Source organism: Vicia villosa, linkage group LG1 (genome assembly GCF_029867415.1).
Source record: "Vicia villosa cultivar HV-30 ecotype Madison, WI linkage group LG1, Vvil1.0, whole genome shotgun sequence".
NCBI lineage: Eukaryota > Viridiplantae > Streptophyta > Magnoliopsida > Fabales > Fabaceae > Vicia > Vicia villosa.
Window position 1 is genome coordinate 122,135,375 of NC_081180.1, and position 13,997 is coordinate 122,149,371.

General features: G+C 34.1%; 1 protein-coding gene across 1 annotated transcript; it reads left to right on the forward strand.

Annotated features, from left to right (window-relative positions):
• The first annotated feature begins 359 nt into the window (after positions 1–359).
• On the forward strand, positions 360–9,571 carry LOC131644045 (lon protease homolog 1, mitochondrial-like). Its single transcript, XM_058914434.1, has 20 exons — positions 360–863; positions 988–1,053; positions 1,204–1,395; positions 1,509–1,574; positions 1,745–1,786; positions 1,892–2,014; positions 4,061–4,159; positions 4,306–4,371; positions 4,453–4,539; positions 5,070–5,109; positions 5,377–5,548; positions 5,864–5,988; positions 6,369–6,499; positions 6,595–6,699; positions 6,899–7,012; positions 7,193–7,360; positions 7,472–7,573; positions 7,774–7,932; positions 8,375–8,875; positions 9,044–9,571. The coding sequence occupies exons 1-20, from the start codon at positions 579–581 to the stop codon at positions 9,233–9,235; spliced, it is 2,835 nt and encodes a 944-aa protein (XP_058770417.1). The 5' UTR covers positions 360–578; the 3' UTR covers positions 9,236–9,571.
• The last annotated feature ends 4,426 nt before the right edge of the window (positions 9,572–13,997 follow it).

Genomic DNA, 13,997 nt, shown 5'->3' on the forward strand with positions numbered 1-13,997 from the left:
TTCTTTTTTTGTGAGGGACTAAAATGAGTTTTGATTAGCAGTACAGTCACGGTTCAAAAGTAAGAAAAAAATCGATTTTAAAAAATGTTAGTTGAGGGAGTAACATAGCTCGGTTAAATTTTGTAAGAGATTTAATAAGGACTAGACTAATGTGACCTCTATAATTTTTATGAGGGACTAAAATGATACTTGACTTTTTTTTTTTTCTTCTTTTTTTCCTTCCAATTCTTGCTTCTAATTACTACTACTACACTACTTTCAAAACATCATTTCCCTTTACTTTAATAAATAGTGAAAATTCACCGTAGAAAAAACAAAAAAGACAGTGATAAAACATCGAGGTCAAAAGCGTACTTATTGAACAAGAGAGGTCAGTTTAGTAAACCTGAGAAACAAGGGTTTAACAAGGTTTAACAAATCCACACACCCCATTTCTCCCTCGCTTTCGCTTCCACCCACTACAATCAATGGTGGTTATCGCCACCAGCAAAACCCATTCCATTCTCTAATCATCTCACACCACTTCAATTTCAATTTCCACAACCCTATTCCCACCATTCCCCTCATCCCCAAATCCAATGTTGAAGCTCATTTCATCCTCCCGCATCCACCGCCTAAACCCCGCCGCAGTACCGGTGCTCCGTCCCGCAGCAGACTCCGCGTCGCCGTTGCTCAGAGTGCTGAGCTCTCTCAGCGGATTGAGCCGGAACCATCGCTATTTGGGAGGTCGGCTTTTTTTCTGTTCGGATTCCAGCGACGGAGTCGATCATGTGGTTGATGCTGAAGTTAAAGCGGCGGAGGATACTACGTCGAAGGCCTCTGCTATTGTCTCCACGTACCCTAGACCTGAAGATTACCTAACTGTTGGTTTCGGATTTTACTTGTTTTTTTAGCTGCTGAAATGTTTCAATTTTGTAGTACCTATTGCACCCTCTATCATTGAAGTTTTCACTTAATGATTATTTTTTCTATTTTCCTTTGGATCAGGTTTTGGCATTACCATTGCAGCACAGACCTCTTTTCCCAGGATTTTACATGCCAATCTTTGTTAAGGTATGGTGAGTTGCCAACAATGATTATTTAAGTCACTGTCTTTGCTCATTACATGCTTCTGGCTTAACCATATGGTGTTTGGTTCAATGTGACATAGAACTTGTAATCAAATTTGTGTTAATTCTATTGATTATTTAACTACGCGTCCAGGACCCCAAAGTGTTGGCAGCTTTACAGGAGAGTCGAGAACGGCAAGCCCCTTATGCTGGTGCTTTCCTCCTTAAAGATGAGCCAGACACTGATCCCAATGTAGTATCTAGCTCTGACACAGAAAAGAATGTATATGATATAAAAGGAAAAGAGTTGTTTAACCGTCTGCACGAAGTTGGGACTCTTGCCCAAGTATGTTATTTTATATGCAGCTGAATAGTTGTTTTATTGCTTTCAACAAATTACTCGTTTAGATTTGATAACTGCCTAACTTTTGTAAAAAAAAATCCTGTTTTGAATTCCAGATTTCAAGTATCCAGGGTGATCAGGTGATCCTGATTGGTCATCGACGTCTACGCATAACAGAGATGGTTGGTATTGAACATGCTAAAATTAAGAAAAAACAGTGTTTGTTGATATTTTGGTGCCATTCGCTCCATATTTGTGCCTGAGTTTTGTTCACAGGGATTCTGATTTCTGATGATCATTTGTCTACAACTGAAGTATTCTGATGGTTGTTTAAAATTTTCCTTTTTTGTAGGTTAGTGAGGACCCGCTTACTGTAAAAGTTGATCATCTCAAGGCAAGTCTTTATTGATTGCTTCCCCATTTTGTATTTTCATTGAAATGAAATTTTTTATTGGACAAGCATCTCTTATCTTTTATTGACTTTTACTTAATGCTGCAGGATAAATCTTATAACAAAGAGGATGAGATCATAAAGGCCACATCTTTTGAGGTCATATCGACACTTAGGGACGTTCTTAAAACAAGCTCTCTTTGGAGAGATCATGTTCAGACTTACTCGAAGGTTTATACTTTAGACCCTTCTATGCTTGTGTATATTGAAACATGGGAATGGGGAGGGGATTGGAGTAGTCCTTTGATTATGTGCTAGGTTTGTTTGCACTTCTTTGTTAGAATTTTTGAAAGTTGGAATGACACCTTTAGTTTGTAGTTTGTGAATTTTAAACTACTTGATTATTATTATTTTTCTTTTTTGTATTGCGACAAAGTACAAACTCTCGAATAGTTGGCTCCATATTGCTTCTTCCATGCAAACAACATCCCCAATGTTACTACTTTGTAGGTTAAATTATTCTACTCTATTGTTACACAGCATGTTCAAATATGGAATATAGTTGATGTCAATCTCTGTGATAATTTTACCACCAGTGGGATTGTAGAGACAAAAATATGGAATATAGTTAGGTCAATCTTTGGAGAGATCATGTTCAGACTTACTCTAAGGTTTAGACTTTAGACCCTTCTGTGCTCGTGTTTATCGGAACATGAGTATGGGGAGAGGATTAGCGTAGTCCTTTGATAATGTGCTAGGTTTGTTTACATTGCTTAGTTAGAATTTTTGGAAGTTGGAATGACACCTTCAATTTTTAGTCTGAATTTTAAACTACTCAGTTATTATTATTTTTCTTTTTTGTATTGCGACAAACTCTAGAATAGTTGGATGCATATTGACATTTCCATGCAAACACCTCAAATGTTATTACTCCTTAGGTTTAACCTGTTCTACTCTATTGTCACACAGCTTGTTCAAATATGTAATATAGTTGATGTCAATCTTTGTGATAATTTTACCACCAGTGGGATTGTAAAGAGAGAAGGATGAGTTACAAAAGGAATGACGGCAAACAGAAATGTTTGGTAGAAATCCTTGAGCCGCACCACATTTTAAATACCTTGACAATGAACCTTAAAAATTAAGATATCTTGATAACAGTGAGGGATAGTTTGGATGAGCTTATTTAGAACTTACTTCAGTTTATTTTATAGTATAAGCTCTTATGTTAGTATTTGGATATACTTATAAAAATAGCTCGCGACATTTGCACAAGCCTTTTTCAGCTAGCTTATGAATAAGCGTTCAATTATGCTCTGTAGAATAGCTTAATGAATAAGCCCTTGATTAAGAGCCTGCTTGTCTTATTTTATTTGTTTCTTAGAAATAATCTGATATTAGTGAGTGTAGTAGATTAGCGAGGAGATTAGAAAATGATTTTCATTATTAAAAACAAACAACATCTGCTTTTAGTTTGCAGGAATAGTCTAAGAAAAATAATCTTTAGTTCATTTCATCTGAAAATCACTTTATTTAATCTTAAACAAATGGGCCATTAGTTGTTTATCGATTTGCATCCTGAATCTAAGTTCTATGGAGTTCTTGGCTGTACTTTCAAACAGGTTTCTTGCAATTGTCTCATATTAAATCTTAGTAGGATTTATGGATTCTTGGGGATTCTTCTACTTAACTTACTGCATAACACACTATGCATCCTGCTGTTTCGTTCTCTTGCATATCAAATATGTTAACAAATAACAAGAGTGGAATTTCCTCTGAAGTGCATATCTGCATTGCTGTTATCCTTCAATGAGGTGTTGCTGTTCTATGAAGTAAAGGCACTTCATTGTTCTCTGACCTTATTTATCATACAGTTTGTGATTTGTGAACACATAAATGTGACATTTTCCACAAGATTTTTGTATTTCGAACAAGACCATTTGAATATATAGCATATTGATGATTTGAACTTGTTAGATCTCTTAAAAAGAGAGTATTTGAATATCATAAAATTGAAGACTAAACATCAATGGGTCAGTTGTATCACTCAAAGAGATTGTTAATTTTCTCAGAAACTAATGGGTAATGCATCACTCTTTTTCCTACATATGCATGAACGAATCAGTAATAAGTGCCTTTTCTCGTACTCTTTTTTTTGCTTCGAAACAAAAACAAACTGGAGTAATTAATGTGGTGATTGTTATATGTTTTGATACTGGGTTAGCCGTTGCTTTTATCATTTTAGTATGTTGAATTGTCTCTTCGCTAATGGTGCAGCATATAGGTGATTTTACTTATGCAAGGCTAGCAGATTTTGGAGCGGCAATATCTGGGGCAAACAAATTGCAATGCCAGCAAGTGCTTGAAGAGCTAGATGTGAGTAAATTTGAAGTTGACACCTAAGAAACATTGACTTTGTGGAATTTTTTTATTCTGTATTACTATCAACATAACAAAGATTTGAGCAATTGAACATTGAGTTTTTTAACATTTGAAGGTGCATTTGTTGTTTTGTTGAGTAGGTGTATAAACGATTGAAACTTACACTCGAGTTGGTAAAGAAAGAAATGGAAATCAGTAAGATTCAGGTAATGATGCATTTGGGTTTCATGTGTGTTGTACTTAATTTTTCATCATTTATTTATTGAAGTTTGTGTTGGTTATTGCAGGAATCAATTGCAAAAGCAATTGAAGAAAAGATAAGTGGTGAGCAGCGCCGCTATTTGTTAAATGAGCAGCTTAAGGCCATAAAGAAGGTATAAAACCTCCATGATTTGGTTTGATTAGTGTGCCTCAAATCCTAGGCAAACTTTTTTTTTCTTCTGATAACAATGAAATTCTATGATTCAGAAAGTTGGTCTATTGCATCTATTATGCATGCATTGTTCCTTTATGTTAGCTTGCACACAAGATACTGTTTGAATTTTTTCTTTCGATACGTGGGGTAAAGCTTATAAGCTTCGACAGGCTATCGGCTTTAACTAGTTAGCTAAGCTGTGCTTTATGCACCATTGCTTTGCAGAACCCCTAATTCTATGTGTAGAACCCAAACTCATAATTTACTATTCACGGCTACAGTAAGCTTTATAGCTTATCCTGTGGTTTATAAAGTTTTGGTGCTATCTAGGCCTTTGATCTTCCTGATGGCATTTCCCTTTATCCTAACACGAGTGCAGTTATAATTTATATAGATATGTATTTGTATAATATGCTTTGCTGAATGCTCTACTATATAAGTTGGCCTTTGATTATTTTTCTTGTAATTTGAGTTTTATTCAATTTGCAGGAATTGGGACTGGAGACTGACGACAAGACAGCTCTTACCGGTTGGTTTTGATTTTTTTTCTTCATCTCTTATAACAAGATGGTGAATTTCTTTTATAACTTGTTTCCTGCAAAAGATGATGTAGTGTGTATACTTGTGGGCAGGGGGGTTGAAATCTTTTTGGCTACCAAGTTACTAACAATTTTCACCTAACTGTATTTTGTGTTTTAGCTGACAGTTCTTGTTTTTTTAGTTAATCGCTTTTCTAGAGTATACTTACTAATGGAATTTGTTTCTATGATAATATTAACTTTAATTTTTAATTCAGGTAAATTCAGGGAAAGGATTGAACCTAAACGAGAAAAATGCCCACCTCATGTCTTACAAGTTATAGATGAAGAACTCACAAAGCTACAACTGTTGGAGGCTAGTTCTAGTGAATTCAGTGTTACCCGCAACTACTTGGACTGGTTGACTGCACTGCCTTGGGGTGAATACAGGTTTGTATACATGGAATTTCATTCTTATTACTATTGCTAGGCTAATTTAAATTTATCTATGGTTTAAATGTATGCCTCATGGAGAAAACAACCCCCTAGGCCCTTACCATTCATGTGGTGGGACAGATGTATTTGATAGTTTTCATTTAGGAAAGCTTGCTGAACAAGGTTTTAGCCTTTTAGGAGGGCCTTTTAAAGATGACAGCTAAAATGCACAAGCATAATCTTCATAGGCTCTTGGGTGCACTAAGTTTGTATTTCGTAAGTTACTGTATTGAAAATCACGAGTCTGAATCTGTTAATTTCCCTATCCAGTGATGAGAACTTTGATGTTACTGGTGCACAAAAGATTCTTGATGAAGACCATTATGGATTAACTGATGTGAAGGAAAGAATATTGGAATTCATAGCTGTTGGGAAATTAAGAGGGACTTCACAAGGTAAATATAATCGTTTATGTAAAATCCTGATGTCCAATTTTTCTCTATTTACAAACATTTTATGGCAAAACAAGCCTGCTCTGGAGTGGGTGCTGTTAGCTGTTTTAACTGGTATAAATTTAATGTTAGATTTGAAATAACAATTTAAAATATTATAGGCATGCCTAACTTTGTTAGGCTTTGAAATGTGATGCATATTCTTTTGTCCAAAATTCAATCACGAGACACTCAATTTTATGTGTTACACTGATTCTAGCTCAAAATGCTTTAAGATATTGGCCTCTTTAAGTCAATTCATTTAGTTAAATTTCAAGCCTTTGGTGCTTGCCTATGGTCTTTGCCAAAAGTCTGACATGGTTCCTGATTTTTCTTATATGCAGGAAAAATTATCTGTCTTTCTGGTCCACCAGGAGTGGGAAAAACAAGTATTGGCCGTTCAATTGCACGTGCCTTGAACCGTAAGTTCTTCCGATTCTCTGTTGGAGGATTGGCCGATGTGGCTGAAATCAAGGTAAATAAAATCTGTGTCCTTCACTAGGTTGAACTGATACCAGTTATATAATAATGTGTGGCGGTGTTTTGTATCATTAATGTTGAATTTTACAGGGGCATCGCCGAACATATATAGGTGCTATGCCAGGAAAGATGGTACAATGCCTTAAGAATGTGGGAACAGCCAACCCTCTTGTTTTGATAGATGAGATTGACAAAGTAAGATGTCGCTAGGCAGTTCAATTTATTTGTGGCCGAGTAATTTTGTTATCTGATTTCCCTTTTGTATATACGCGCTTCCGGTCCTAATGGATATAATGCATGGATCCTAGTTTTATTAATTTTGTTATGATTCCCAATCTTAAATATTCTATTAAAAGGGCAATTAGTATTTGACCCTGTTTTATTCAATTGGTAGTTGGGCAGAGGACATGCTGGTGATCCAGCAAGTGCTTTGCTAGAGCTCCTGGACCCTGAGCAGAATGCTAATTTTCTGGACCACTATCTTGATGTTCCCATTGATCTATCAAAGGTAAGTGTTTATTAGTTACATGTTTGTTGCTGATCTAAAAGGATTTATCTTATCTTTCTATAGCTAGTCTGGATAGTCAAATAATTTTTAAATGGATAGCTTTCATCGAGTACCTTGAAGCCAAAGTTGTCACCCTGACTATTTTACCACGTCAACTAATGCCCTGGAATCATGCTGCAGGTTCTTTTTGTTTGCACTGCAAATGTAGTGGAGATGATACCAAATCCCCTGTTGGATAGGATGGAGGTTGTTGCTATTGCTGGGTATATTACTGATGAGAAAATGCACATTGCAAGAGATTATCTGGAGAAAACTACACGTGAAGCATGTGGAATAAAGCCTGAACAAGTATTTAACTTTTTCACCCATTTACAGGGTTCCTTTTTCAATTGGTTTTATTTCCTTATTCGTTTTAATTGGTTGAAAAAGTAGTTGACTACAAAAATTAATTTGCTTCAGGTGGAGGTGACTGATGCTGCTCTTCTTGCTCTAATAGAAAATTACTGCCGAGAAGCAGGAGTCAGAAACCTTCAAAAGCATATAGAGAAAATTTACCGGAAGGTATAATATATTTTTTGTCATTACTTTCAGCTTTTAGTTACTGATGCAGTGAAATATGCTATATTGTGTGTGGTTGAATAGACAGCCATTCTTGATATATGGGTTTCAAATTTAGTGACTGCAGTTTGTTCATCACTTCATTTGAATTTAAATTTAGTAAATGCATTCGGCGCCCTGAAATATTCTGTTTGGCATGGCAGATAGCACTACAACTTGTGAGGCAAGGGGAAACCATTGATGCTGCTCTTGAAACGGGTCCAAATACCACTCCAGAAGAGAACCCTGTGTTGATAGAGAGTAGTGATTCTGAACATATGGATGAAGACCCTAAAGACGTTGATGAATCTACAGATATTGAGGTAGTATAACACTGAAAGCACAATCATGATTCTCTCTTGTAAAACAGTTTTTTTTTTTTTTTTTTTTTTTAATTTTAATTTGGTTCGTTGAGCAAGATAACAAAAACCTACTAATGTGAAGCACTAATGGGATGTTGACAACTTACAAAGTCTTTTTCCTTGATATATACTTCAATGGTATGCTAGTGCCGCCATAAACTTACTTTTTTGGGGGGTTTCACTGGCTTTTCTGCGACTAGTACAAAAGGTACATCTGTTTTAAACTGGCAAAAAATTACGATGTTTTCTGTTTGAAGATGAGACTTCAATCTGGAATCTGAAATCTTTTCCGTGATTCAGTAACCACTACACATACTATTTTTTTCTGTGAAACCTTAGACTTTTATATGGTCCATCGCTACTGACTCACAAAATTGATATTTATGGATCTTAATTTTGGCAGGTTGCAAAAGAAAGAGAGGAAGATAAGGAAATTGAAAAGGTTTTGGTTGATAAATCGAATTTAGATAATTATGTTGGCAAGCCTGTCTTCCATGCAGAGCGCATCTATGATCAGACACCTACTGGGGTTGTAATGGGTCTTGCCTGGACTGCAATGGGTGGTTCCACTCTGTATATAGAGACTACATTTGTTGAGGAAGGGGATGGAAAAGGAGCACTACATGTCACTGGTCAATTAGGAGATGTGATGAAAGAAAGTGCTCAAATAGCTCACACAGTTGCCAGATCTATACTACATGAGAAAGAGCCAGAAAATACTTTCTTTGCGAATTCAAAGTTACACCTCCATGTTCCTGCAGGGGCTACACCAAAGGATGGACCAAGTGCTGGTTGCACGATGACCACTTCTCTGCTGTCCCTTGCCTTGAAGAAGCCGGTGAAGAAGGATCTAGCAATGACTGGGGAAGTGACACTTACAGGGAAGATTCTTCCCATTGGCGGGGTATGTTGAGAAAACTGAAATATTTTGTTCAAGTTTTTTGGATACACAGAAACTTTGCATCTTAAAGTCCAACAAACTGACTATTTATCTGTAGCATAAGTATTTTTTGCCATGACTTTTCGCAAACTTTGTGTCTGAAACTGTCTGTTGATGCTATGCAATTTGCAGGTTAAGGAGAAAACCATTGCTGCAAGAAGGAGTGATGTTAAGACTATAATATTTCCTTCGGCAAACAGGAGAGATTTTGATGAGCTAGCACCTAATGTAAAAGAAGGTCTTGATGTGCATTTTGTTGATGACTACTTGCAGATCTTTGATTTGGCTTTTGGTGATGAGAAGTCTCACAATGCAGAGAACTAAATCACCAATGTCCTATAGGATCTTGAGATGAAACCTGATTCTTTATTGAGGTGGGAACCGGCCTGAGTTTTGTACTATATTGATTTATTAGTGCCGGAGATTTTTCGCGTTTTTATTCATCTCTTCCCCTATGTTCGGTGAAGTATACTTTTCTTTTTTCAGTCTGATGCATCCCAATTGTAATATGTACATTCATCTTCATTTAAATTTACATTTGATCAAACCAGTTGTTTATTAAATGTTGTACTTTTGCAAAGGCTGGGATGATCATACTCCAAGGGAGAATATTTATAACATTTGCAATAATACAAAATTATCATCCGCATTGGAATGAAACCTGCTTCTTCGTTTATCTTTTAATTTTAATTCAGGTAAATTATGATTATCCTTTCATCTTGTCTTTTTAGTGCACAGTTGCAGTTTATTTCTGCTACTTACACCTAATTCCAGTTATACCCCTCAGACACAAATTAAACGATTCTGACTTTCAAAATTCCTATTTTCTCATTTATTTTTCAAAACCATATTATAATTTCCGATCTTCCTCTTCAGCACTATCTCTCTCACCTCGTGTTCAAATGTGAGCAACATTAATCAAATATTGAAGAAATTTGTATAAAGTCTTCTGTTTGCATTATTAGCTCAATGAAATTTAATGATTTCGGGTCTAAAAAATGTTCATAAACTTAGTTCAAATATGTTTGGGTGAAATCAATTTATATTCCACATGTAGATTATGAGTTTTTAAATCTTATGCAAACTTGGTTCAAATATGTTTATGTAAACTCATTTTAAGTATTTTTACGTAAACTTATTTCCCATATCATTTGTATATTGTGAGTTTATAGATCATACTCAAACACAATTTAAGTATATTTAAGTAAATTCGAATCAAGTACGCATTGTTCAAATATGTAAACTCATTTGAAGTGTGTTTAAGTAAACTTAGTTCATATACCACTTATGTATTATGAGTTTTATAGTACAATCTTAGGATAAAAAATATTCTTTATTCTTTTGTTTTTTATAAACATTTTAAGACACTAAGGTTAAATCACAATTCTATAGGAAGATTATAGTTCTTTAAATTCTTTGTCAAGGTTGTCACTCTAGCTTAGGTCTAATTTGGATATGTTCAAGTTCCAAAATTTCAAATTTCTACAATGTTGTCCAGTGAAAGACCAAATCAAAAAGCTTCCGCGCAACACCTGTGTTAAAAGATCACTTATTATTTTTATGTGCTTTTTGGTTACTTAAGATTTGTTGGGTAAAAATATCAGTCAAATAAACTAACTAATAATTTATTATAGTTTATAATTGATAGCTAATGACTGATAATTTATAGTTTATAGTTGATGGTTGAAAATGATAGCTGATAATATAATTGAAGTATTTGGTAAAATTTACGGTTCAACTAACTTATAAATATAAAATGACATAAAAAATATTTAATATATAATTATTTTTTAAATTAAATAAATTATAAAGGATAAAAGCAGTGTTTTAAAAACCGGACTGGTCATTAAATCAGTGAGGGTACTGGGTTACTGGTTCATTGATTGAATCCCTGGGTCACTGGTCGAACCGCATGACTAAATCGGATTAAACCGGATAACTCGATTGAATAAACCAGTCTCTATTGCAATACTATATGTTTATTAAATCGGTCGAACCGGATGACCCAGTCTCTAAAAAATGTCACAACATCTACAAAATTTTAAAATATCATAATTTCACATATTTATTCTTTATTCAAATTATAAATATAATCATCACTCACGATAAAATAATGTAGAATATAAATTTAAATAAATTTTAAACCAGGTCTAATTGGAAACAGGAGAAAAATTGTTCAAAATAAGGTTTGAATAAAGTCTAATTATATTTTAATTTTTTTTTTTTAAATTCATGAAAATGCCGTCGTTTTGTTAAAAAAAAAAGAGAGCATGCATTTGAACCGCATGTTCTCTAAAACCGCCAGTTCACAAATATTTTTCATTTTTGACCGGTTCAATAGCATTTTCGGTCCAGCAATCAGATCAGACTGGTGACCCCTCCGATTTCCGTTCCGACCAGTCGGTTCGATTTAGTTTTTAAAACACTGGATAAAAGTGAATTTTTATTAAAATAATAAGAATAAAAAAGAAAGAAAAATGATAAGTTATAAGTTAAAACGCTATTTGAAATATCATATGAAAAATAATCTATAAACTATAAATTATAAATTCAAAATTATATCTTATCAAACAGAGCCTTATTATTTACTCTTATTCTTATTCCGTTGTAATGAATTTGTTTATAAAATCATTGTACAACTCTTTCTATTGAATTAAGTAGAACTTAAAGAAAAGAAAATTCTCTTTCTTTTTCTTAATGAGGAATGTGATACTCTTTTCATAAATGGATCGTGAAAAAATATTTTAAACTTTCGATATAGCGATGCTATAAAATTAACACTCTAAAACATAAATAAGTGGTAGAATTAAAGGAATATAAAAGTGAGAATGAATATGAATACTTCAGAATGACATACTTTCTCTTTATATACTGGGAGCAATTAAACTGTTCGCGAGGGACGTGACACGCTATGCTTGTAGTCCTCTGATTGATTTGGATGATGGGTGATGTATTATAGGAAAAAGTTTTCTATTTTTGATGAGAACAAGAGAACACCTGTTCCTCGCGTTTGCTTCCTTTACTCTTGCCCTTAGGCCTTTCGCCTTGGGTCTTGCGCATGACGCATAAAAATGTTCCCCCAACCTTTGTTTCTATTCTGCGAGATAAGGGTAAGAGTGAACGGAGCAAATCCCTTGTCCCACATATCAGAGACAAGGGCTATGAGGATAAATTGTATGTACTATGCACAAGGCCTAAGACAAAAGTGAAGAGCTTTCATGAGACATCATTATCGGCGTTGGGAACATATGTATTTAATATCTTCCTTGCAATATAGAAGTATAACACTTCTTAGAAAGGTCTTGACACACGTATCTAACTTGTCAGTAATGATTCCCCTTTTGTCCTAGGACACTAGAGTGTCCGAACTGATTTTCAAGGAAATATGGACCTTCAGTGGCATATTTCCCGCTTCCCAACTTAGGAGATTGTGTGGCTTATCACAACGGGGATACACACATGTTCAAACTTGCCACTTTTCTTCTTTAGTCATTTGTAAAATTTAAAAAACTTTTCTCTTTCTTTTCTTATTTGCATGCAACTTTCTCCTTTGTTATCAATTTTTTTTTACGCAAGTCTTTGTTTCAGGTCTATTCACATCACTTCTATAACAAGTGAATCTCTACTTTCGCTTCTTTCTAAAGTAATACTCGAACTTTTTTTTCTTCTCTATTGTCGTTTATCTCGGGTAGAATTTCAAACATTCTTGCTTTGTCTTCAAATAATTCCCTCGCCAAGAACATACTGTGACAAAGAGTCTTGAATTCAAATTTGAACTCACTTTAAATTTTTTATTTAATACTGTTATTTCTTTTGACCGAGTTCATAGCCATAAAGATAGTCCCGACCAATGAAAATGTGTGTGAGAGAGAAAGGCGTTTCTACACCTTAAAATTTTGTGTATTTAACCTATTCTTTATATTAAAAAACCCATTTTAATTTGAGAGATCCTATGACATTTTTCTGTTTCACACGAGTCTACCTTTTGCATTGATATGGATAATATCCAAATGAATTAGAAATATTTCTTGTACATTGTTTTATGTTGTCCATTCTACTTAAATCTCATTCGTTCACCTACTTTTTTCTTTCTTAAAAACTCATTCTATTTATTTATTTTAAGGTCCATTAATCATTGAGTCAAGAACATGACAGATGACCGGACATGTGAATTCGGTTTATAATTAAAATTAATTTGAAATTAATTTTCATCATTACAAATCAAGATGGTGATTTCTCTACACATAGATCTCTCACACACCATGCAAAATTTTAATTATGTCTATTGTTTCCACATATGCACTTTCAGAAATATATACTTTTTTAAAAAATTTAGTTTTTTCGTAGACGCATCTACAAAAGCGTTAAAACATAATGAAATTTGAAATTTTCTCAATTAATTGAGAAAATCCAAATGTTCCGATTTTCAAACCTATCTTCCGTAGCTACAACTGGTTTGAAAAGAGAGTGTTTCGTAGATGTATCTACAAAATATTCTGATTTTCCCAATTAATTGAGAAAATCTCAAATTTCACTGTGTTTTAAGACTTCCGTAGATGCATCTACGAGAAAAAAACTAAATTTTTTTAGGCTTAAATGCACTTTTGGTCCCTGTAAGTTAGCGAGTTTTTGATTTTCGTCCCTGTAAATTTTTTTTGGGTCTGAGTCTCTTTATTTCACTTCACAAGCAAAAAGTAAAATATAGAGACTCAAATAAAAAAAAAAGTTTATAAGAACGAAAATAAAAAACTCGCTAATTTACCGAGATCAAAAGTGAATTTAAGCCATTTAAAAAAAAATGCTTCTGAAATGTATCTACAAAAGTTAAATAACATTTTAGTCAATTCAGTGATGCGTCAGAAATCTATGAAGTGTATGAAGTGTAGTGAGAAATTCTGAATCAAAATACAACTGTCCAAAATTGAAGTTATGCGATGAATGACAAGATTATAATCTAATTGTCATAAGTGGTTAATGAAGGTTCTAGTTGAATCGTCCAACACATTTCTTTAATTTCTAACTTGATTCACAATACGCACATGCAATGCAATATTGTTACTGTAGATATAGTGTGCTTGCTTTCCAC